Here is a 23,983-nt window from a genome sequence, read left to right as displayed (position 1 = left end):
ACTCTAATTATGCACATGACCCATAAAGACTGCGCACACCTTACAAATGTTTTTAAATTTATAAAAACACAATATAAAGTTGTAACTAAACACAAAAAAAAACAACATTCCTCATTTCATTTTCACATACCGGTAAGTAATTGCAGCAAGATGTAAATATGGTAACAAAAATATTTGTAAGGTGTACGCAGACTTCATGGGCTATGTGTATTTATGTTTTAAAACTCTATCATTTGGATTGCGAATAAATAAATCTTATAATACGTTCACATATGCATTAATCACCTATAAATCCACCAAATTAATCTAATGATGTTTCTCCGAACATTCGTAATAATAATTATTGACAACAAAGAAAACACAGGGTTGTATGTCAAAAAGTATCGTTATTATCTAGGATTATTTTATAATCTCAGATTTTGGGAGAGAAATTTTGCATGAGAAATCGCGCTTTTTAGTTACGGATTTTGAGTTAAGTGCGAAAAAGTAGATCATCTACTTATAAAATATGTGAACTTATTATTAGAATGGTATACATAGGTATATGTCACTTGCCCTAACACACTATTAATTGGTACCCGTACGATTTGTTCTCATACGCACCCACTTCGTTATACAACTATAGTTCATACTACAAGAAGAACTATGTAATGAAATGTTTCAAACTTTTTACGAAATTTTCCAGAACTGTTTAGTATTGCGTGGAGTTTTGGTATAACAAAGTGGAAGTTTTAAGTGACGACTAATTGTCAATTGACAAAAAACAATGGCATACATAACACATGTGATGAAAAGTCATTTTCTGTTGGTGTGATTGTTAATGGTATTCAAAGTATATCCCTACAAGACAGCTGACTATCATATGAGCACTCACTTTATCATCATCACTGTCCTCATCCAACTACACATTTTTGTTCTAGCCATGAGAAAGTTCTGATAGTTTCCCCTTATCGGTGTGATATTCTATCTCTCTTTTACCAATAGCAATTTCTTATAACTGAAAAATATATCTATACCTATATATACAGCCGTGGACAGAGAAATATCACACAAGACTAACTTCACCTCTAACTTCATTTTCTTCATTATAGAACATATAAATAACATTTTATTCTTTGCAAAAATAATCAATTTATTTATAACATAAAATTTAATTTCATAAAATAAATTTTTGTCCGTCCGCTTATTCCTTTCTAATCATTATTGTTGCAATTCCATTATATCAGCTGGACACCGAAATAGCACACGCTGTAATTATATAGAAATTTTAATTAAAAAATTTGTAGAATCGAATCAGATTCATAAGTTACCTCAATATTTAGTTGATTGGCTACAACTTTTTACAGTTGCATCACATCTTCGGGACATACTCTCTACTAATGCCCTGCATCTGCTCACCTGTATCGAATTCCACTCTTTTTTGATACCTTCCCATAATTCATCTTCATTTTTGAAATTTTTCCCCCGATCTTATCCTTGAGATCATTCCAATGGTTTTCTATAGGATTAAGATCGGGGCTTTGAGCCGACCAACTCAAAACTTCTACACGTTCTTTATTGAACCTCTCTTTCACCACCTTTGATGAATTTTTAGGATAATTATCCTGCATGAATATCCACTTCACAGGCATATTTTCAAAAGCAAATGGCTCCATTATACTTTTAAGTATATTTAATAAATATGTTTGTCCATTTTGCTATTAATTCGCACCAATGGACCAACGCCATATCACGAAAACGCACCCCAAGCCAAAATACTTCCTCCACCATGCTTAACTGTTTTCTTAGTGTACCTTGAGTTGTACGCTTGATTTTTTGGGCGATGAACGAATGATTTTCCATCAGGTCCGATCCTATTAATCTTAGTTTCATCGCTCCATACTAATATATTATTATTTATCACTTGCACAAAATACCTCAACAAATTGACTGATTAATATTTGATTTAAGAATGAATGCAGAAACAAAACTGAAAATCGATAACGGTAAATTTCAAACGGGATCAAGAGAGTATTGATATGACTAACAACACTTGACCAAATAATTGATTTACTCCTGTGTATAAAAACATTACAGTAATAAGCATTTTAAAATAAGAAGTGTGCTATTTCTCTGTCCATGGCTGTATATATAATTGCCGCGTACACCCTTTTTGGGTGTTTGGCCGAGCTTCTCCTCCTATTTGTGGTGTGCGTCTTGATGCTGTTCCACAAATGGGGGCACTTACAGTTTCAAGCCGACTCCGAACGGCAGATATTTTTATGAGGAGCTTTTTCATGGCAGAAATACACTCGGAGGTTTGCCATTGTCTGCCGAGGGGCGACCGCTATTAGAAAAATGTTTTTCTTAATTTCTAAATCTACTCTGCTCTAAAGGCAAGGCAACTTCTCATTTTTGCTCTCAACAAGTAATCAGCACTGATGGGCCAAACTAGTCATTTTCGTCATCAAAAAGTAATCAGCACAAAATCCTCAATAACTCCTCATTTTCGTTAGAAATTATAAAATTTATATATTTTTGTTTTCATTAAAAAAACTTTTACACCCCGATTCGGTGTTTCACCCACTGGAATTCGAACTCACGAATTTTCAAGTTTTAGCCAAGCATCTACTCATTCGGCTATGGCGACCTTACAACAAATGCAGGTTAATTTCACACTAGTATTCTTTTCAGAGCACCACATTATTTCGTTAAAATTAATCAATACTGATGACAATAACTCTTCATTTTCCTTAAAAAGTAAGCAGACTTAGGAGTTTCGGTAAAAAGTTTTATTTAGAAATTATAAAATTTATATTTTACGGAGATCCGAACTCACGGATTTTTCAACTTTTAGCCAAGCATCTACTCATTCGGCTATGGCGATCTTACAACAACAGCAGCCAAATTTCACACTAGAACTTTTTTCAGGGCAGCCACAAATGAGTTGCCTTGGCGTTTAAAGTACAGTCGATATATTTTTCACTTATATGAAATTGCTATTGGTAAAAGAGAGATAGAATTCACACCGAACAGGGGAAAGGAATATCAAATGAGATACTTGATTTTCCCATTAAAAAATGTTGTATATGCTATTCTGATAATGCGCATGTATTAGAGACTAATAAAATACTTGTAAATGTGTTGGAGTTTTTGTCGAAAGTGCTCAGCATAACAATGTTATAGTGTATACATATGTGGGTATGAGTTCGATTCTAAATTAAAGGACATGATGGTGCTGCATGGTTATGTAGGATCAATAGATGAGAGGTGTTGTTTCATCAATCTCCGCATTCCACAAAATATATAAGGAGGTAATGAAGAAATTAACAACGAATAGCGAAACCACACAAACGCCACTGATAAGACACGCTAAGGCCAATGCGAAGAGATCGGCTCTCTATAGCGGGAATTCCACTACGGAAAATTCCCTGCAGCCAATAGAAAAGCATACGAGAAACATTCCCTTAGTGTGCAAGCGTCACATTTGGAGGTCGCTTACGTGTAATCAAGCCTTTCGCATCTCGGCGATATGAATACAAAAATTAGGAAGACTCTAAAAGGTGAAATATTATTCCAACTGAAAACGAGGGGCGAAATTAACAGCGCGCAGTACCAGGGCTTGGTAGAAAAAGTTCTGGAAAATAAAGCCGAATTCGGAGTCCTGACGCATGAGTTAACAATGAAGTGTAGCGATCTCGCGCAATGGAAACCTGACATCAAATATCCTTCCAAATGAAACTATGGGTATCAGGTCGTATTTAGGTGCCAAAAAGATTGGATACTGCTCAGATAGCATCTTAAAGTTTTTTCTGTGTCCCGAAGTTTCGCCTTCTTGCCAGACACCATGCTTATGGAGTCTACACATTGCTTTTATTGCTTTCTGTTGCATCTTAAGATCCAAGGGGATCAAATCAAGCATAACATTTAGAGTATCGTCGGAGGTTGTACTAAAGCCATCCGTAATGCATAAACATACACTTTTTTGCAGCTGGTATAGTTCCCGGAGTGTGGACTTAAACATGGCCCGACGCCACCAAACCACAGAGGCGTAAGTGATGACTGGTATGATAAGTGCTGTGTATATCCATAGGACCACTGTAGGTTTCAGACTCCAGGTTTTACCAAAGGCTCCGCGGCATTGTTGAAAAATCCTTAATGCGCGTTTTACCTTCAGTGAAACATATGTCTGCCAAGTCAGCTTCTTATCCAAAACTATTCCTAGATATTTAACTTCATCGGAAAGACCAAGTATCACACCTTTCAGTACTGGAAGACTAAGTCCATCCAATTTCGGTTTTCTCGTGAACAAGACTATGGTGATTTTAATCGGATTGACGGAAAGACTTGTCTCATGCACCAATCATCGATTTTGTCCAGAATCCTCTGCATTTTCGTGCAAAGCCTTCTTAGGGATTCATCCGATGTTAGCGCACAGACATCGTCCGCATATGCTTGGACATGAAAACCGAGTTCCTGCATCTCCGCTAGTAGAGAGTCTATGACCAAGCACCACCACAGCAGAGAAAGAACACCTCCCATGGGGACATTCTTGCTTGGCCGTGACGGTGATTAGTTCGTCACTGTTCTCATCAGCGGTTAAGAGCCTCTCACAGAGCATGGAATATACATCTACTTTACAATGGTTTGATTAACTCTATGTCATTCGGCAGAGAAACATATTGTGCCCAAGGTGGTATTATCAGAAGCCCCGTCAATGTTCACGAACACGCCCATTGTGTATTCATCAGATCGTGTAAGGCTGATTCACATGATTTTCCACTCTGGTAAGCGTGTTGATTTCTCCTAAGGGGACTTCCCGGGCTTACCGCTACTCGAATATATTTCTCCACTACGCGTTTTAGACTTGATCAACACGAACGATGTCAAACTGATTGGTCTAAAACCTTTTGCTAGGGAATAATCATCTTTTTCTGGTTTCGGAATAAATATTATTACCCGTCGCCATTGGGATGGTATATGACCAAGTGCAAGAAAGGCTGTGGAGATCCCTTTCAGGGCCTCAATAAGCCTGTCTCCTCCTTTTTTAAGGATTGCTGGATATATTCCGTCAGGACTTAAAGCTCTCAAAGCAAGACAAGGAAAACCTTATCGATTCTCTTGTCACTATCCGACTAGCAATATACCGCTGTACCTAGAGGTTCCACCGTTGCTACTGTTATTGTTCATGTCACTCTCTACTTCAGAGAGAGTTCTACTATCCGGAAAATAGGTTTCGAGTAGAGCATTAAACGTTTCCAATTTGGAAATGTTGTATGAACCATCAGCTTTTCGAATGGAATTCAGCCTTACTGAGCGATCTAGATGCAGGACCTTTTAAAGTCTCGCTGTTTCCCTCATTTCTTCGACGTTACTGCAAAAATTTATATAGGATTCAAGTTTGGCTTTCTTTACTTTTTCTTATATTCTCTCTGTGTAAGTCGATGATTAGCCCAGTCCGCTTCTGTTTGGGTCTTTATGGCCTTATTTAGAAGTTTTGTGGGCCGTACACGAAGCTTCGACAGTTCAGGGTTCCACCAAGGAACCGCTTTCCCCTGTCTACTTTGCCTGAGTGGGCACAGTTCCTCAAAGTTTTAATCAATCGCCTTACCTTCTTATTTCTCAGTAGCATCTTGAATCATTTGTACTGATTTGAGTTTTTTCAGGTTTGGTAATCGCTCTGTTACAAGCTCACCATACCTGTCCCAGTCCACATTTCGAGGATTCCTACCGGAAAAAATTGATATTGCATCAATTCCCAGTCGGAATTCGATAAGACGATGATTAGAAAGAGAGTCCTCTTCCTAAACTCGCCATCGGTTGAATTGATTTCCAACTGACCTATTGGTAGGTGTTAAATCAATCACCTCTTATCGCTTTCTGGTAACAAAAGTTGGTTGGTTACCAGGATTTTCAATGACCAAATCAGATGAAATAAATAAAATCCACTAACTTGAGACCTCTGCGGTTGCATTTGCTGCTTCCCCATACAATATTCTGTGAATTTGCATCAGAGCCCACTATTAGCCCCAGATTATTGGATTCTGCATACTTGGCCACTTCTTTTAGCCCCCCCAAAGGAGGTGGCTGTAAAGAGTCGTAGGGTAGGTAGGCCGAAACTATGATAACTTCGACACTGTTCCCATTCTTCAAGTACTTCATCTTTGCAGCAACGATATCTCCGGAGCATAGCTCTTTTAACATCGTGTGTTCGATCAACCGCGGCATTATAATACATGCTCGCGGTCTCACATTCCCTTCACAATGAAGTATTTGTCCCCATGACATAGCACCTAGACCACAGATACGTTTGTGTCATCCCCATGGTTCTTGTAATAGTATTATGTATGGGTTTGTTTGCAGTTTTGATTACTTACGGCTCAGGAGAGCCGTTGACGCTATGCTGCAGGTATATCTGCGTGAATTTTACTTGAGCCATGGGACTGAGTATATTTACGCTTTGTCCTCCACCTTATCCTGGACTCGGAAGTGGATTCGCCCCAGATGTAGGTCAGGACGGCACCCGTACTTCGACTTCAGCACCTTGAGGGACTCAAGATCGATACCCAGCACCAGGTGGTCGCGGATTTCTGCCTAGCGCACGAGTATACTCTCCAGAGAGTCGTGTCAAGATCTTTGTTCTAAACACGGATGCGTGTGTGGAGTTCTGCTGAACTGCAGGAAGGTCCCGGAATCTAGACACTTGCTCGTACCAGGCTTTCTCTGTAGGTCTCGACAACAATGAACTTGCTGTTCTCGCAGGCTGGATTTTTGCTAACTCCTCTTCCAAGCATTATCGTGGAAAGGCATTGGAACAGTGCACCTTTGCGATGCTATCCACCACGTTTTTACCCCCCAAAGTTGGTGGGTCTTTCGACTGACCGATAGCTTGCCAAAGATAGCTGCCAAGAGAGTATTGTTGCCCTTTGGACAATAGACCGTCTTGTTTGTCGGTATATGTATATCTCTACCGTCATTGCCTTCGCTGCCACTCTCGCGAATTATTCGCCAGACGTTGACGGAAGAGTGTCATTCGACATTTGAGGTCCCTTAGCATTTGCCATGTCAGGCAAAGGTTTATCTACCTCAGATTGGGTCGGGGATGCAGGCATTTCTCATTTCTGTCTCTCGGCTTTCCTCTTCTTTGCCTTTCTCCTCTTCCGGGTCGTTGGCACAGACTCGGTTTTCGTTTCGTTTCCGGCAGAGTGCAACATTGCAGAGGAATCCTCTGTTCTGTAGCGCTTTCTCGTTTCCATTACAGGGGTCGAAGTTGACGGAGCTTAAGTACTTGCCTTACCTAATGCTTTGTCTTTCTTCGCCTTCTATCTTCTCCGTTTGATCTGCCTTGCGGATGGACCAACACCTGCGTTTGAATTTCTAATAACTTCAGTTTTTTACCGGTACTTTCCTGATTCGCAACTTATTCAGTTGCCTCGGATCGTGTCGACCTCGGTGCGTCGCTCACACTCAATCGCCTCTCCAATGAGCCTTGTTTCACCACTAGTAGTGCGCTTCCTCCGGAACCCTGGGTGTTAGTTCCGGTCGTCAGGGAATGTGGTTTCGGGCCTGCACGAGCCGCAGATTACTCGATGGGAGGATTTCCAAAAAGTGGGTTACCTCGTGCAGCAATATCCCATGTTAACCTCCACATTGCAGGAAAGAAATGCTTGATATACCTCCTGCCAGGTCTTCGGTACGGTAATTTCCGCATAGTACTTGGATGGCGACCAATTCCGCCGTTCCGCGGATGGCTGGATACCCAATATATTGAGTTGTTAAACCACCACTTAAGCCTTATCCCCTCGGCAATGAGACTGACACGATAAAAAAGCTTAGGAATACTTCGGAGCACGAAATTAGACTGGCAAATTTGAAGAATCTTAGCAGCTAGAAAAGTGGAGCCGGTGAAGTAGTAAAGACTCATTTATCAGCTTGCGACAAAGCAGACAAAAATATATGGGGTAACGCATACAGAGTAGTGATGTCGAAAGTTGCTAAGGTACCGGAAGTAAAATGCCCAAACGTGCTTCTTCTTCTTCTTCTTAATTGGCGCGATAACCGCTTACGCGATTTTGGCCGAGATTAACGAAGCGCGCCAGTCGTTTCTTTCTCGTGCTAACTAGCGCCAATTGGACACACCTAGTGAAGTCAAGTCCTTCTCCACCTGATCTTTCCAACGCAGAGGAGGCCTTCCTCTTCCTCTACTACCACCAGCTGATACCGCATCGAATACTTTCAAAGCCGGAGCGTTTGTATCCATTCGGACGACATGACCCAGCCAACGAAGCCGCTGGATCTTTATTCGCTGCGCTATGTCTATGTCGTCGAAAAGCTCATACAGCTCATCGTTCCATCGTCTACGATATTCGCCGTTGCCAACGTGCAAAGGTCCAAAAATCTTACGCAGAATCTTTCTCTCGAACACTCCAAGCGTCGCTTCATCGGATGTTGTCATCGTCCAAACTTCTGCGCCATACGTTAGGACGGGCATGATGAGAGTCTTGTAGAGTGTTAGTTTTGTTCGACGAGAGAGGACTTTACTGCTCAATTGCCTACTTAGTCCAAAGTAGCACTTGTTGGCAAGAGAGATTCTACGTTGGATTTCAAGGCTGACATTGTTATCGGTGTTAATGCTGGTTCCTAAATACACGAAGTCTTTTATAACCTCAAAATTATAACTGTCAACAGTGACGTGGGTGCCGATACGCGAGTGCGCCGACTGTTTGTTTGAAGACAGGAGGTACTTCGTTTTGTCCTCGTTCACCACCAAATCCATTCGTTTTGCCTCTTTATCCAGTTTGGAGAAGGCAGAACTAACAGCGCGGTTGTTAAGGCCGATGATGTCAATATCATCGGCATACGCCAGCAATTGTACGCTCTTATAAAAAATTGTGCCTGAGCGATTAAGTTCTGCGGCTCGTACGATGCTCTCCAACATCAGGTTAAAGAAGTCACACGACAGCGAGTCACCCTGTCTGAAACCTCGTTTGGTATCAAACGGCTCGGAGAGGTCCTTCCCAATTTTGACGGCGCTGCTTGTGTTCAGCTTAGCCGTATTAGTTTTGTGGAGATACCAAATTCAGACATCGCGGCATACCGGAAACTCCTTTTCGTACTGTCGAATGCAGCTTTGAAGTCGACGAAAAGATGGTGTGTGTCGATTCTCCTTGCATGGGTCTTTTCCAAGATTTGGCGTATTGTGAATATTTGGTCGATGGTAGACTTTCCAGGTCTGAAGCCACACTGATAAGGTCCAATCAGTTGGTTGACGGTGGGCTTCAGCCTTTCACACAATACGCTCGCTAGAACCTTATAGGCGATATTTAGAAGACTAATCCCGCGGTAATTGGCACAAATTGCAGGATCGCCTTTCTTATGGATTGGGCAGAGCACACTTAAATTCCAATCGGCAGGCATGCTTTCATCCGACCATATTCTGCATAGGAGCTGATGTATGCACCTTACCAGCTCCTCGCCGCCATGTTTGAATAGCTCAGCCGGCAGTCCGTCGGCGCCCGCGGCTTTGTTGTTCCTTAGCCTTGATATTGCTATTCTCACCTCGTCATGGTCGGGTAACGGAACGACAATTCCGTCGTCAACGATTGGGGTATCGAGATCTTCACATTCTCTATGACATGCGCAGCTGTCACCGTTTAACAGGTTCGAGAAGTGTTCCCTCCATAATTTAAGATTGCTCTGTACGTCAGTCACCAGATCGCCGTCTTTGTTCTTACAGGAAAACGCCCCGGTCTTAAAACCTTCTGTAAGCCGCCGAACTTTCTGGTAGAATTTTCGGGCGTTGTTCCTATTGGCCAGCATCTCAAGCTCCTCGCACTCACGTATTTCGGCCTCTCGTTTCTTCTGTCGGATAATACATCTCTCTTCCTTTTTCAGCTCTCTGTAGCGATCCCACATGGCTCGCGTTGCGCCCGATCGCAGCGTGGCTCTATAGGCGGCATCCTTTCTTTCTGCGGCAGCATGACACTCCTCGTCGTACCAATTGTTTTTTCGGGCTCGCCGGAATCCGATTTCTTCTTCGGCGGCGGTACGTAGGGAACGAGAAATGTTGCTCCATTGCTCGCGCATGCCGGTGTGTTGGGCAGTGCTCTCTGAGAGCAGGAGTGAGAGTCGAGTGACGAATCTTCTAGCTGTCTGTTGTGATTGCAGCTTTTCGATGTCGGACATTCTTTGCGCAGGTAGATGTACGTTTTTTGCTGCACAGAGGCGGGTGCGCAGCTTGGCTGCAACAAGGTAATGATCCGAGTCGATGTTGGGTCCTCGGATCATGCGTACATCTAATACACTAGAAGCGTGTCTTCCATCTATCACAACATGATCGATCTGGTTTCGCGTTTTTCGATCAGGAGACAGCCAGGTAGCTTGGTGTATCTTTTTATGCTGGAATCTGGTGCTGCAGACTACCATGTTTCGGGCCCCGGCGAAGTCGATCAGCCTCTGTCCGTTACCGGATGTTTCGTTGTGCAGGCTGAATTTTCCGACTGTGGGACCAAAAATTCCCCCCTTGCCCACCTTGGCGTTGAAGTCGCCAAGCACGATTTTTATGTCGTGGCGGGGGCAGCGCTCATAGGAACGTTCCAAGCGCTCATAGAAAGAATCTTTGGTCGCATCGTCCTTCTCTTCCGTCGGGGCGTGGGCGCAAATTAGCGAGATGTTAATAAATTGCGCTTTGATGCGGATTATTGCGAGACGCTCGTCCACCGGAGTGAACGACAGTACTTGGCGACGAAGTCTCTCTCCCACAACAAATCCGACACCGAATTTGCGCTCCTTTACATGGCAGCTGTAGTAGACGTCGCAAGGTCCTATGGTTTGCTTACCTTGCCCCGTCCATCGCATCTCTTGGATGGCAGTGATGTCAGCCTTTACTCTCACGAGGACATCAACCAGCCGGGCAGAGGCACCTTCCCCATTAAGGGACCGGAGATTCCAGGTGCATGCCCTCAAATCATATTTTTTATTTCGTTTGCAGGGGTCGTCATCATTAAAGGCAGTTCTCATCCGAGGCTTGTTAATTCTTTTCATTGGGGGGGATTTTTAAGTGACGGGTCCCAAACCCAGCGCTCAACCAGCTATCCTGGAATGCTTCGCCTTCTCACGTTAACTCACTCCCGAACGGGTGTTCGGAAGCTACCCAGAGGATACGTGGTCTAATCCCGGCCGTTGTGAGCTGCTTGAACCATATGTAGAAGAATCGTCCTGGCCACTCCCAAGTGAATGGCGATCAGTAACTTTACCCACTTGCGTGGACTTCTACACATGGAACCATCCTCCAAAATTTGCGCTCCTTTACATGGCAGCTGTAGTAGACGTCGCAAGGTCCTATGTTTTTCTTACCTTGCCCCGTCCATCGCATCTCTTGGATGGCAGTGATGTCCGCCTTTACTCTCACGAGGACATCAACCAGCCGGGCAGAGGCACCTTCCCCATAAGGGACCGGACATTCCAGGTGCATGCCCTCAAATCATATTAATTCGGAACATGCAAGCATCTAGTAATGAAGAAAATTAGCAAACAAAAATTATTCGAGATCGCAAAGCTTCCGGTCAGGATGGTATTCCGAACATAGCATTAAAAACAGCCATCCTAGAAAAGCAAGAGTAGGCGCATAAAATTGCTAGGGTGATGCAATTGTGTTTTGAGTAAAGTGTCCCGAATATTTGGAAGAGACTTGTGCTGCGCCTGAGGCCAGGGAAGCCATCGGGTACACCAGGATCCTACCATCCTCTATGTCTCTTTGACACGATGGGCAAACTTTTGGAACGGCTTTTGAACAATAGAATACAACCGTACACTGAATGCGAGGCGGGACTATCCCCGTACCAGTATGGTTTCCGCAAACGAAGGTCTACTGCAGCGGCAATACTAAATATTGTCAAAATTGCTAACGACGGCGATAAACTATACTGTGCAGTCGTGCCTTCAACTCAGCGGTCTGGGGACACTTTCTTACCGGACTTAAAAAGCTAGCAGTCCTAGCCTACATTTACAATATGGTCAGAAACTATCGGAGCAGTCGGCAATTGGAATATGACACAGAAGATGGAATACAGAAGTATGAGGTTAGAGCAGGTGTGCCGCAGGGCTCAGTGCTCGGTCCCACGCTATGGAATATTATGTACGACGAAGTATTTCGCCTCCCATTCCCCACATATGTACATATCATAGGCTTTGCGACTGACATAGCTCTGGTAATTGTAGCCAAACTGGTGAGCGATGTTGAATCCAAAGCAAACCGTAACAAACGTGCTGGATATATACATATACATATATAATTGACGCGTACACTTTTTTTGGGTGTTTGGCCGAGCTCCTCGTTCTATTTGTGATGTTTGTTTTGATGTTGTTCCACAATTGGAGGGACCTACAGTTTCAAGCCGACTCCGAACGGCAGATATTTTTATGAGGAACTTTTTAATTGCAGAAATACACTCGGAGGTTTGCTATTACCTGCCGAGCGGCGACCGCTATTAGAAAAATGTATTTTTCTTAATTTTGGTCTTTCAACGAGATTCGAACCTACGTTCTCTCTGTGAATTCCGAATGGTAGTTACGCACCAACCCGTCCGGCTACGGCGGCCGCGTGCATAGCGTTGGTATATTTATGGACAGAAACCAGAGATAACCCCCTTCAGAATAGGCACACATGAATTTAAATCGTCTCGGCAGCTTAAATATCTGGGTGTTATAATTGACGATCGGTTCAGTTTTAGGCCACATGCGAAATATATAACTCCACGAAGCATCAAGAATGTTCGGTGCTTTTCGGCTGAGAAGCAACAACTCAGGCTACTAAGTAGGGTCATCACACGCACTATGTTAAATGCAGTACCAGTATGGGCATAATCCTTGGAGGTAAAAACATATAGAAAATCATACGAGGCCTTGAACAGATTTTGTGCACTGAGGGTGATAAGCGCATACTAAACGACCTCGGACGATGCTGCAATGTAGGGATGACACCCATCGATATATTGGTGGAAGAGCGAGCAAATGGGGAGCTTAACTTCCACCTAACACAATTCTTGATAGGTCGTGGTTGCTACCAGTAGTACCTACATCGCCTTAGAACACGTGACTCGCCTTTAGTTCCAGTATACATGAAGAGGAAGATGCAAGGCATGTCTTTTTTTGGGACTATCAGAGGTAATTTAGTTACACTATCAGAAGATCCGATAGTACCAGGAAGCATAGTCGACATCATGATGTATCCAAAGTATTCGTGGGATAAAATTTTGTCGACAATCAGATAGGAGGTCAGCGGCAGCTAAACAGACGATACTTGACAATGAAACAGACTCTTAAGTCGAAGTGTAACAAGTATGGCTTCCTGAGGAATTAAACGAACTGTAAAAAAAAGTAAAGGGTACAGCATATGGCCTCTGGTGACGGTCAAGCATTGTTTGACAAGAACTTTATATGTGTGCGTGTCGGGTGCTTGACGCTAATATCTAAAATTTTTGATTTTTACCGACAACAAGTATGTGTGACACGACGCCACCCGACTGCACTAACACATACAAAGCGCAGTCAAGCATGCTGTATCGTTACCAGAGGCCAATACATTGTGTTGTGTAGCGTCATGTACAACGCCTTGAGAGTTTTGCTTCATTATGCTTTATTGTGAACATGCTGCCAGAAAGCAGCAAAAATGAACGATAGAGTTACGTTGGTGATAATAAATTAAATTTCAGTCATTGACTAACATTCATAGCGTACCTGTTGTGTTTAGTAGCGATATCGGTGATTTTCTTTTGCGTTTCATTCGCGTTCTTTTTCAACTTTGTTTCAAATTTGTTTTACTCATTATCTTTAACTTAATAAGACGTCCAATTTTTTCTGGTGCTCTTATAAGGTTTTAAGGTAAAATGTCCCCTGGGGGACCTTCCCTTGGAGATAACAGGTTTGCCCTGTTGTCCTCAAGTCCCAAACCAAAACGAAAAAAAGTACAAAATATTACAAAAGAAATATTTCCGGCTCTACCTTCGGTGAAGAAAGATAACCCTAAATATATTGTAAGAAGTGCTATTAATTCCAACAAACCACTAAACAAATATTCTTGCTTTGCTGTCCACAAAGCTCTAAAGAATATTTCCTCAGAAAATATCGAAATATCTAACCTAAGAGATGGCAGCTTATTGCTTTTTGTGAAGAACGCTTCAGTTGCGAAGAAATTTTTAGCTACTACTAAACTGATTGGAATTTGCGATGTAAAGTTCGAAATGCACCATAACCTCAATCATTCCAAGGGTACAATATTTGCACCTTGTCTCAACGACATTCCAGAGGCTGAGATAGTTGAGAATATGAGCGGTCAAGGGGTAGTTTCAGCGCATAAATTTGTCAAGCATATTGAAGGTCAATCTATTGCCAGTGGTGTTGTTTTACTTACATTCGATTTATACACATTACCAGAAAAAGTTGAGGTCTCCTGGTATACCACCAAGGTAAGGCCGTATTACCCCAACCCAAAGAGGTGCCGAAACTGTCAAATTCTTGGCCATACCACCAAGCGCTGCAATAATACACCTGTTTGCGACACATGCGCTCTCCCCCCTCACACCCCCTCGCCATGCTCCCGTACTATCTGTGTAAATTGTTCGGGCAACCATGCTGCCTCTAATAGAACATGCCCGAAATATGTGCAAATGAAACAAATAATAGTCTTTAAGGCCGGATTCACACTATGATGCCGATCACGGTCCGCTCTCGGTCCAGTCTCGGTCCGGTAAAATATTCGCAAACGAAAAACAATGACTGTATTCACACTATCCGTGCTGTTCAAGTTTCGGTACAGTCACACTCCAGCATCGATCAAGTTCGAAGAATATTTTGCTGGAGCGTGATCGCACTTGCCGCGACTTGTACTGATAGTGTGAATAACGTTGCGTTCTCGGTTCAGTCTTTCGACAATAGCAAAGGAGTGCAGATCGAAGTTTTTACAATGACAGCTGAAAAATCTTGGTTTTTTGAAAAAGGTAAGTAATTGCATACATGATTTATTATAAATTTTGAAGTTTTATTCAAATGGTGAATAACTAAAAAATAACGATCAATATCAGTATTCAAGATAATAACGACGAACGATGAATCGCGACTTTACCGATGTAAGAACACAAATGTAGATGTCGAAAGATTTTACCGAACCGAGACTAGACCGAGAACGAACCGTGATCGGCACCATAGTGTGAATCTACCCTAAAACGGACAAGAAGTGTAGCATGCGTGAAGCAATAAAAATACATCGAATGAAAATTCCTCCTGCTCTTAATGAGCATTCTCTCTCCTTTTCAACAGCAATAAAAAATTCAACTTCCAACCAACAAATAAATCCCAACAACGAAATTACCACTACCAATCTCCAAAATAACTCTACTCATAACAGTAATGAAAAGATATTTAAGAGAAACTCTTCCAACAAAAATATTCCAAACACACCAACTACATCATTCAAGTCAACATCAGCCTTATCCCCCAACAACAATTATAATATTCACCTAGAAACCGGTTTCCTCTCCTCTAGCAGCAACAACGATAATATCCTGTAACATAAACGCGAAAGAAAACAATGAAAACACCGATAGAACTATTGATCTCGCAGCTATTAATGCAGTTGATAACTACACTACTAATACCAAGATTACTTCCTTACTCTCACAGCTCTCTTCCTCCGACACTTCTTCACCTCCCCCTCCATTATCTGTCTATAGCAATGATATCCATTCACATAACATAGAGTAAGTGATGCGAATATTACAGTGGAACATAAATGGTCTTTTTAATAACTATGTCGACCTAAATATCTTAATTAACGAATTGCAACCAGAAATAATCACATTACAAGAAACTCACATTCCATTTAATAAAACTGCATACCCTCCAAATAAATACATCAGCTACTTTCATAATTTCCCTCAGAACACCAGTTGTAAGCAAGGTATTGCATTCTTCATTAGAAGAACAATTAACCATAAACTAATAACTATTAACTCTAATATATCATGTTTAGCTATACAAATAGACATTGGTTTCGAAATTACCATACTTAATTGCTACATCCCTCCCCATCAAAACTTTAACTGCAAGGAATTAATTGATTTAATTAATATATCAACCCCATTAGTAGTTTTGGGAGACTTTAATGTTTGGAGCCCTTTATGGGGCTCTAAAACCACTAATGGTAGAGAAAAAATCATTGAAGACCTCATTTTATCTCAAAATCTTATTGTTTTAAACGATGGCCAACCAACGCACTTTTCAACCCACAAATCTTTCACCCATCCTGATGTAATCCTTGTTTCCGCATCCATTTCTCTCAAATTTTCCTCTCGCACTCTAAGCGAACTACATGGCAGCGATCACTTTCCTCTGATAACGTCCATTTCCATTCCAAAGTGGTACGAAGTCAAGCCAATATCAAAGTTTATTACAGATAAGGCAGACTTGGTTAGGTTCCAAAGCATTGCTGTTGATTTAACGAATAAAAAACTAGTATCACACAACATCAACAGGGAAGCAGCTAATATGAAATCAATAATCCGTTCTTCTGCCCACATATCAATACCACAAACAAGCACTAAACAGTTTTCCGCAAAGTTACCTTATTGGTCTAATTTGCTTACCTCTATTCAAATTCTTCCCCTTCACCCAAAGCCTCCTTAATTGAAATGTCAATTTCAACTTACGAATTTGACTCCACGATTTTTAAAATGTCAGGAAAAACACCTGGGGCAGATAAAATTTCCTACACAATATTGAAAAATCTACCCTACGCCTTAAAGAATAGACTAGTAAATCTTTATAATGATATATTCACTTCAGGTGTTTTCCCTCAAGCGTGGAAATCAGCCTTAATTATCCCCATCCCAACACCAAATAAACCTTCCAACCTCACTGCTAACTTCCGTCCAATATCCCTACTTCCATGTATATCCAAAATATTAGAAAAAATTATAGCGGTACGAATAATGTGGTTTGCAAAAATAAACGGATTTATCTCTTCCCACCAATTTGGTTTCCAAAAAGGCGTGGGTGTTATTGAACCGCTTTTATATTTTGAGCATTTTTTTAACACAGCTCTAGCATCAAGTAATCATGTCTCAGTATTGAAGTTAGACTTTGAGAAAGCGTTTGATAGGATTGGCATACATGTGGTACTCAGGCAACTTAAACGCTGGAAAGTTGGCACCAAAATATTTAACTTCGTTAAATCCTTCTTAAGCAACCGGAAACTCTCAGTCAGCGTGAGGAACTACAGATCGCAGACTTATAAACTAACAAATGGTATTCCCCAAGGCTCACCGCTTTCGGTGACGTTGTTCACAATAGCATTTAACGAAATCAGTTCAATCATTACCTCTAACTCACTTGTAGCACATTTCACATACGCAGATGACGTTTTGATTTTCTCAAAAATAAAAGACTTTACAGAAGTTAACAATATTTTCTCTAGTATACTAAGTAATATATGTAAATGGTCCGAATCATCGGGAGCTATTATCTCAACGAACAAATGCTCTACCTTTCATTTGTGTAGAAAACATGTCTGTCACTTTCCTACATTAACCTTCTCAAATGCACTAATTCCTCATTGCAACTCACTCAAAATACTAGGTTTAATATTCGATAAAAAACTTACTTACAAAGAGCATTGTAAAGCTACTAGACTAAGTTTATTTGCTAGACTAAATATAATTAAATTTTTGTCATCAAAACATTGTCATATACATCCACAAGTACTTGTAAATATCACAAAGGCATTATTGCTATCAAAAATCGATTTTGGGCTTTGTATTTATGGAAATTGTTCAAAAGTAAATCTAAACCTACTATATACTCCCTACGAAGTATTCGTGCTTTTCCGACGTCCCCAACGAAAGTTGTTCTCACTGAAGCTGGATTACCGGATATAACCCTCAGAGCTATGCGTAATACAACGATTCTCTTGCCAAAGCTTCTGCTCTGTAGAAATGAAATTCTTTTCTCACAAGTCAACTCAGCTCTGCTTACGTCAGGAAAAAAAAAACAATAAGCCTTCCGCCATTCAACGCTGCGTTGAATTATACCAGCAATTGAGTATAATTTCAAAACCGAGGTTGATACCAATTCCAGCTTTTCCTCCAAACATTGATCTTGATGAGTTCCTGTTAACAGACCTGTCTAACTTACCAAAGGAATCTACTTCTTCAGAAGTATATCTTCAGCACTTCAACCAAACATTAGCTCAATTGGAGAGTGATGGGGAGACTATTTATACAGACGGATCTAAAACGGACACCAATACTACGTTTGCAGTAACAAATCATCTTGGTGTCATTGCTGTCGGTTCATTGCCAATATACTGCTCGGTATTCACAGCCGAAGCAGCTGCATTACTTGTAGCAGTTAAATACGCTTCCCAGAAAAGGAGAAAATTTATAATTTGCAGCGATAGCAAATCTACTTTGGATGCTATTAAGAACCAGAGAAACGAAACACCACTAGTTACAACCATTCGAAACATATTACTTCTCAATAAAAACACTATAAGAATCATGTGGGTTCCTGGCCATTCTAGGATACCAGGAAATGTGTATGCTGACAACAGGGCTAAAGAAGCCGGCCATGAACCATTACATTTTAGTGATGATATTACTAACAAAGACATTCGAAAGCTGGTACAAGAGCATTTGCATAAATTTTACGCAAGTAATTGGAATACCTTTCAGCACCCTTATAAGAAATACAATCCCACCGGAGCGAAACCTTTATATCCCTCCAATATAGCCTTTCAAACTTTAAAAAAATTCACACGACTCAGGATTGGCCATTCAATATCTACTCACGCTCATTTGCTAAATGGTTCGCCCAAACCACTCTGTCCTCACTGCAACTCCATCGATTTCTCAACCCTACATACTCTTGACTACTGCCAAAAATGGGAGGAATGTAGAAATGCGATGTTTCCTAACTGCAAGCCCACTGATTTATTAAAAAACACAGATATTAATAGTATTTCCTTAATTTGTAAATTCATTTCACAAACTAGATTAAGTATATAGATCATTAAGCTCTGAACAAGCCATATAATCCATAACAGCTATTCCTAACACTCACCCCAAAAACTATCCTTCCTCTCCACCATAGTTCCTCCTCCCTTAACTTTAACCTCACCCAAAAAAACAAATTAGTATATTAGTATGTATGTATAGTATATAGATACTTAAGTTTATATATTATAATATTATCATAAGCCGAAGGCCCTGGCAGCCAGCGCTTAGTACTTACGTGTGACAGTTATTTATAATTGTTACTCTTGTAAAAAATATTATAAATAAATAAATAAATAAAATTAAATTTATGCACTTCCTTTAGTACCAAAGCACTGAACACGATAAACAAATTCATAAAACATGATTCGCTGTAGCAGCTGGTTTGAATGTCAAAATTTATTGGGTAACTATATAGTGCATGTACATGGCTCATGCCATTGGGCCTGGCTTTTGATAGTTTTTTTTGGGTAATTTCGTTGAAATATGAACTTTATTGTCCGGAATGTTTTGTTTTTTGTTTTCAACATATACAATTTCAGACATTGTTTAAATTAGTATTGGGGGAGTAGTAGAGAACAGTAGCTACATCTAATTTTAGTATAATATTTTTAGAATAATTTAATTTAGAACATCGCATTGGTTTGGTTGAGTTTTTATTCTAACCCATCTATAAAATTTGGAAGCTAATAAAACTAAAATACTGGGCATATCCTTCACATTTTTGCAGGGATTGAAATTGCTCCACTACTTTCTAGTTTTCATTTTTATTCTCCCTTCTGTTGAAAGCACTCTCACTCCTGTGAGCAGTGTGCGGTTTTGTTTTGTTAGAAGCATTTAGTGTACGGTTTTGCGGCGACAAATTAGGTATGTCCGTATAATGCAGGTTGTAGGTATGGTTGAATACAACCTAAAATTATATTTTACAATAAACCTAATAAATGAATGATATCTATGATATCTCGGCTATTTTTTAAACGACTTATTATTTATATATGTATGTCGATTGGTAATATTGCTGCTACGAAGTAGTTAATGCAAACCCTGCTTTTTTGCGTTTTTGATTTTACCTATAGAAAAAGTTCTTTTAAAGATACGAGCTAAGTGAATGCCAATACCAATAGTATGTCATTTGTTTTTCAAAATATTACGTTTTGGTAATTAATAAACATTGCGAAAGTGACTATAAATACAGAATTTCTAATATAATATCTCGGGCCCAGCATTGAGTGTTAAGTACAGTATTTTTAATTTCGTGTAGAAATTACATTTCGCTATTTTTACAAGAATATCACCCATCATGCTCCCATTAGGCAGGTTAATGAAAATGTATTCTACGGCGATGGTTCGGTCATATACACATAGTAGAAAAAGTCTGCGTTCACCTATGCAAATATTCTTTGCATTAGAAAAAGTTCAAAACAAGAAATATTTCAGAAATTTTTTTTTAATGAGTTTTATTTATTTCACTTAAACGTAACTATCACACATATTTCGCTACCAATAACAAAATCAAATTTAAAATGAGATCACATAAAATTAAAAAGGCCATTCAAACTAAACGGAAAAAGTTTGCGTTCACTTCAATAATAATAAAATAAAAGGCTTAAGATCATAGAAATGTTTTAAAATTAAAAGCTAGTTGGATATCCACGCCTTTTTATGACTTCTAGAAGACGTCTTTTCATTGATCCAACTAGTTTGGCTGTTATTTCTGGACTTATGGCTTCCCATTCCTCTTTAAGCGCGTTCTTAAGCATTTCCTTGCTAGTTATTGTACGCTCTCGTATTTTTTGTTCTAGAACGTCCCGTAAGTGCTCAATGGGGTTAAGGTCAGGTGATTGTGGGGGTGTGCGAAGTTGTTTTGGAACATTATACAACAACCACAACCTAACAATCTCTGCTGTGTGTTTCGGGTCGTTGTCCTGTTGGAAAACAAATCTTTCACCGAGTCCCAGTTTGATTGCACTTTCTCTCAAATTCGTTTTTAAAATATCGAGATAATCATGTCTGTTCATTATCGTCTCAATAAACTGTATATTTCCAACGCCCGAACTAGCGATACACCCCCATATCATGGCACTATGTTGCGTTCTTCTCTTTCCGTCAGTTTTTTTGGACGCCCAGAACGAGGCTTAGACTCCAAACAATTCGTTTGCTTGAAGTTGTTTATCACTCTTTGGACCGAGGAGTATTGCCTCCCAACAATTTTCGCGATTTCCCGATAGCTCTTACTATTTTGCCACAAACTTACAATGATTTTCCTTTCACCAATATCTATTTATTTTCGCCTTTGATCCATAGTAACAAAAAATGTATTTCTAATATCAATTTTTCCCCCTTTAGATTTGTTCTTAACCTCGTCAACTACATGAACGATTTAGAATTAAATTTAACGTAATTGCCATGCAAATAATCGTCACTATTCGAAATGAACGCACACTTTTTCTGCTCAGCCTATTTAAGTAACTGTACTACAATTCCGTTATCTGAACACGACGCAGCTCAAACTCCAAAAAATTTTGTTCATACCCTCTACGAATAATTTTCTTTGAAATAAGTGAGAAGAAATAACTGAGAGTTTTAAGATAAACACGTTAAATTATTTTAATACTTTATAACAGTGGGTGAACGCAGACTTTTTCTACCATGTGTATGTTTTCGCGGTTGCCAAACACATGCGTGCATAATTGACAAAGGGCCTAATTTTGTTTTTCTCTATTTGCTTAACAATTTCGTGCTCTGGTTATAGACAGTCGTTTCACTGCTGTGCTTAGTGCCTTCTCAATTGTTGCCTAAAAATTGTTTCGGCTTCGATAGTATAGGCGCTGTGTTGCTGATTTTCCTTTCAACATCAATACAATATGTAACCTGGTATGTGTCATTCCAAAGAATATAAATAATAATTTCTACATACATATAATATATATGTCGTTTGAAATTTTGAAAGAATCAGCTATAAAATAACACTCTGATTATGCAATATATTTTATTAAATTAATAAGATAGATATCGATTGGATAAATATCACTATTTGGAATTATTCTTAGTGAAAGCATGATGTAGGGAATTATTGGCGAATTTAACATTTGAGTGACTTCAGCCTAGAAAACAAACAAAGCTTTGAGTGCTAAGTTACTTGTTTGTGAACAGATGAGTTATATATTGATTTTTAAATTAAACTAAATAATGAAAATGAAGTTCCGCGTTTAAATTGTGGAAACACAAATGATAATAAAGTCCTTCAAATGCAATTTTTTTCCTTACTTTCCACCACGATGTATTTTATTATTCTTTCCACTTTCCCTTATTCTTCCATTTTATTATTTTCGTTTGTTTATTTTCCGTTCTGACGTCGCGGCCTGGGATCGCTTATTCTTGTATTCTAAAGGTGTTATTTTGATATTCAAAGAAAAATGCTATTTTTTAATATAAATGATCGGATGTTTATTTCATTATAAAGAGGAAGATATGCCGTTTATAGTGGAAAATTACATAAGGCAAATGACCACCACGACCACGCTTACAGAACAATATCCTTTTCATGAAATTTTCCATAACCGAATTGCAAAGTGGCTGCTCTATGTCCTCGATAGCCTCACGAAATCCACCTTTGAGGTCTTGAATCGGCCCTGGGCTGTTGGCGTAGACTTTCTCTTTCACGTGATCCCAAAGAAAAAAGTCACAAGGTGTTAAATCACAAGATCTCGGTGGCCAATTTTGATCACCTCTTCGAGAGATAACACGGTCCGGAAACTTTTCCCGTAAAGATCGTTGCTTTTGTGGCACGTAGCGCCGTCTTGTTAAAAATAAACGTTGTTCAGATCAATACCATCCAATTCCGGCCATAAAAAATCGCTAGTTATCTCTTCTGTTTAACACCTAACACATGCTATTGGAAAACCCTTTACCATTTGTATCGCCTTTGCCAACTGAATTATTATGTCATCGCGTAGTGGCACCGTCTGTCTATTGATGTGTGTGCACACACACACACGTATGTTCATATGCATATGAGGTTTTAATTGTATGTTGTATTTATTTGGTAAATACTATTTTACATATTGTAGACGTTGTATCAATAACAATATAATTTGCATTTAATTGTACTCTAATTTCACAAATGATGTGCAAATTATTGGACCTTCTGAAATTTTAAAGTGTGCCAAAAACCAACCTTACCGCTTATTTCGAAAATTTTTTTCTGCGCTAATGCCCACTTTTTATACATAAGGTCCATTACTGCATATAAAATAAGACTCACAGATTCATGAATTTTCAGAATATGTTGTTGTTGTACCACGATGATTGCTGACTTGCCAAAATTATTAAAAATTATGTTATTGTAAATAAATGGCAACGCTTATACCTCACTACACTCACGTGAGCACTCACATACTGTCGGACATACCAATACAAATGATGTCGTCGGCCGGTAATGTTCCGGGTGCATTTACACTTACATATTTATGCAGAAGAGGAAGAAGAGGTATGATGAAATAGCGTGATAAATAAGAAACGCCAAAATATAAAAATAATCAACATATGTCGAAACTGAGAAAAAAAAAATGTACAAAGCTAGCATTAGTGGTGCCTCATTTCGTCCGGGTGGTGCTATATCCCAGTTTATTAAATTGAATTATTTTATTCTGTGTTTTCTATGCTGATTTTAAATTATTTGACGATTGTGGAATCAATGTGTGTGTATTAGTGTATTTTATAGTTTCGTAAAACTATCTTACGTTTCATATGAAATTATTTCATTTATTTAAATAGTGAGAGCACTTATATTCTCCAATTATTTAAGTGTAAACAATGTTATACTGGTGCGTACATAGTAGGCTGAATGAAGTGTGTACGCTTTTACCGGAATTTATGCAATCATCCGCATATAGTATTCTATATACATATAATTATGTATGATAGTAAAGGTCGAAGTCAACAAGTGAGCTCTATAT

General features: G+C 39.7%; 2 protein-coding genes across 3 annotated transcripts in view; both read left to right on the top strand.

Annotated features, from left to right (window-relative positions):
• Positions 1-23,348, top strand: part of LOC129249817 (TBC1 domain family member 10B-like) — a 151,991-nt gene extending 128,643 nt beyond the window's left edge. The window contains exon 8 of the mRNA XM_054889478.1: positions 23,308-23,348. Coding sequence (XP_054745453.1) covers positions 23,308-23,333 — 26 coding nt within the window. The 3' untranslated portion in view covers positions 23,334-23,348. The remainder of the gene's footprint in view (positions 1-23,307) is intronic.
• Positions 23,349-23,363: 15 nt separating this feature from the next.
• The window catches only part of LOC129249816 (eukaryotic translation initiation factor 4 gamma 3), a 61,499-nt gene continuing 60,879 nt past the window's right edge, over positions 23,364-23,983 (top strand). The window contains exon 1 of one of the 2 annotated variants that reach the window (XM_054889473.1): positions 23,364-23,514. In XM_054889473.1, the coding sequence (XP_054745448.1) occupies positions 23,379-23,514 (136 nt within the window). In that variant the 5' untranslated portion in view covers positions 23,364-23,378. Of the gene's footprint in view, positions 23,515-23,705; positions 23,726-23,983 lie in introns of those variants that run through there. The other variant, XM_054889474.1, reaches the window with a different exon arrangement.

This window comes from Anastrepha obliqua, chromosome 6 (assembly GCF_027943255.1).
Source record: "Anastrepha obliqua isolate idAnaObli1 chromosome 6, idAnaObli1_1.0, whole genome shotgun sequence".
Taxonomy (NCBI): domain Eukaryota; kingdom Metazoa; phylum Arthropoda; class Insecta; order Diptera; family Tephritidae; genus Anastrepha; species Anastrepha obliqua.
This window is presented reverse-complemented; position numbering and strand designations above follow the sequence as displayed.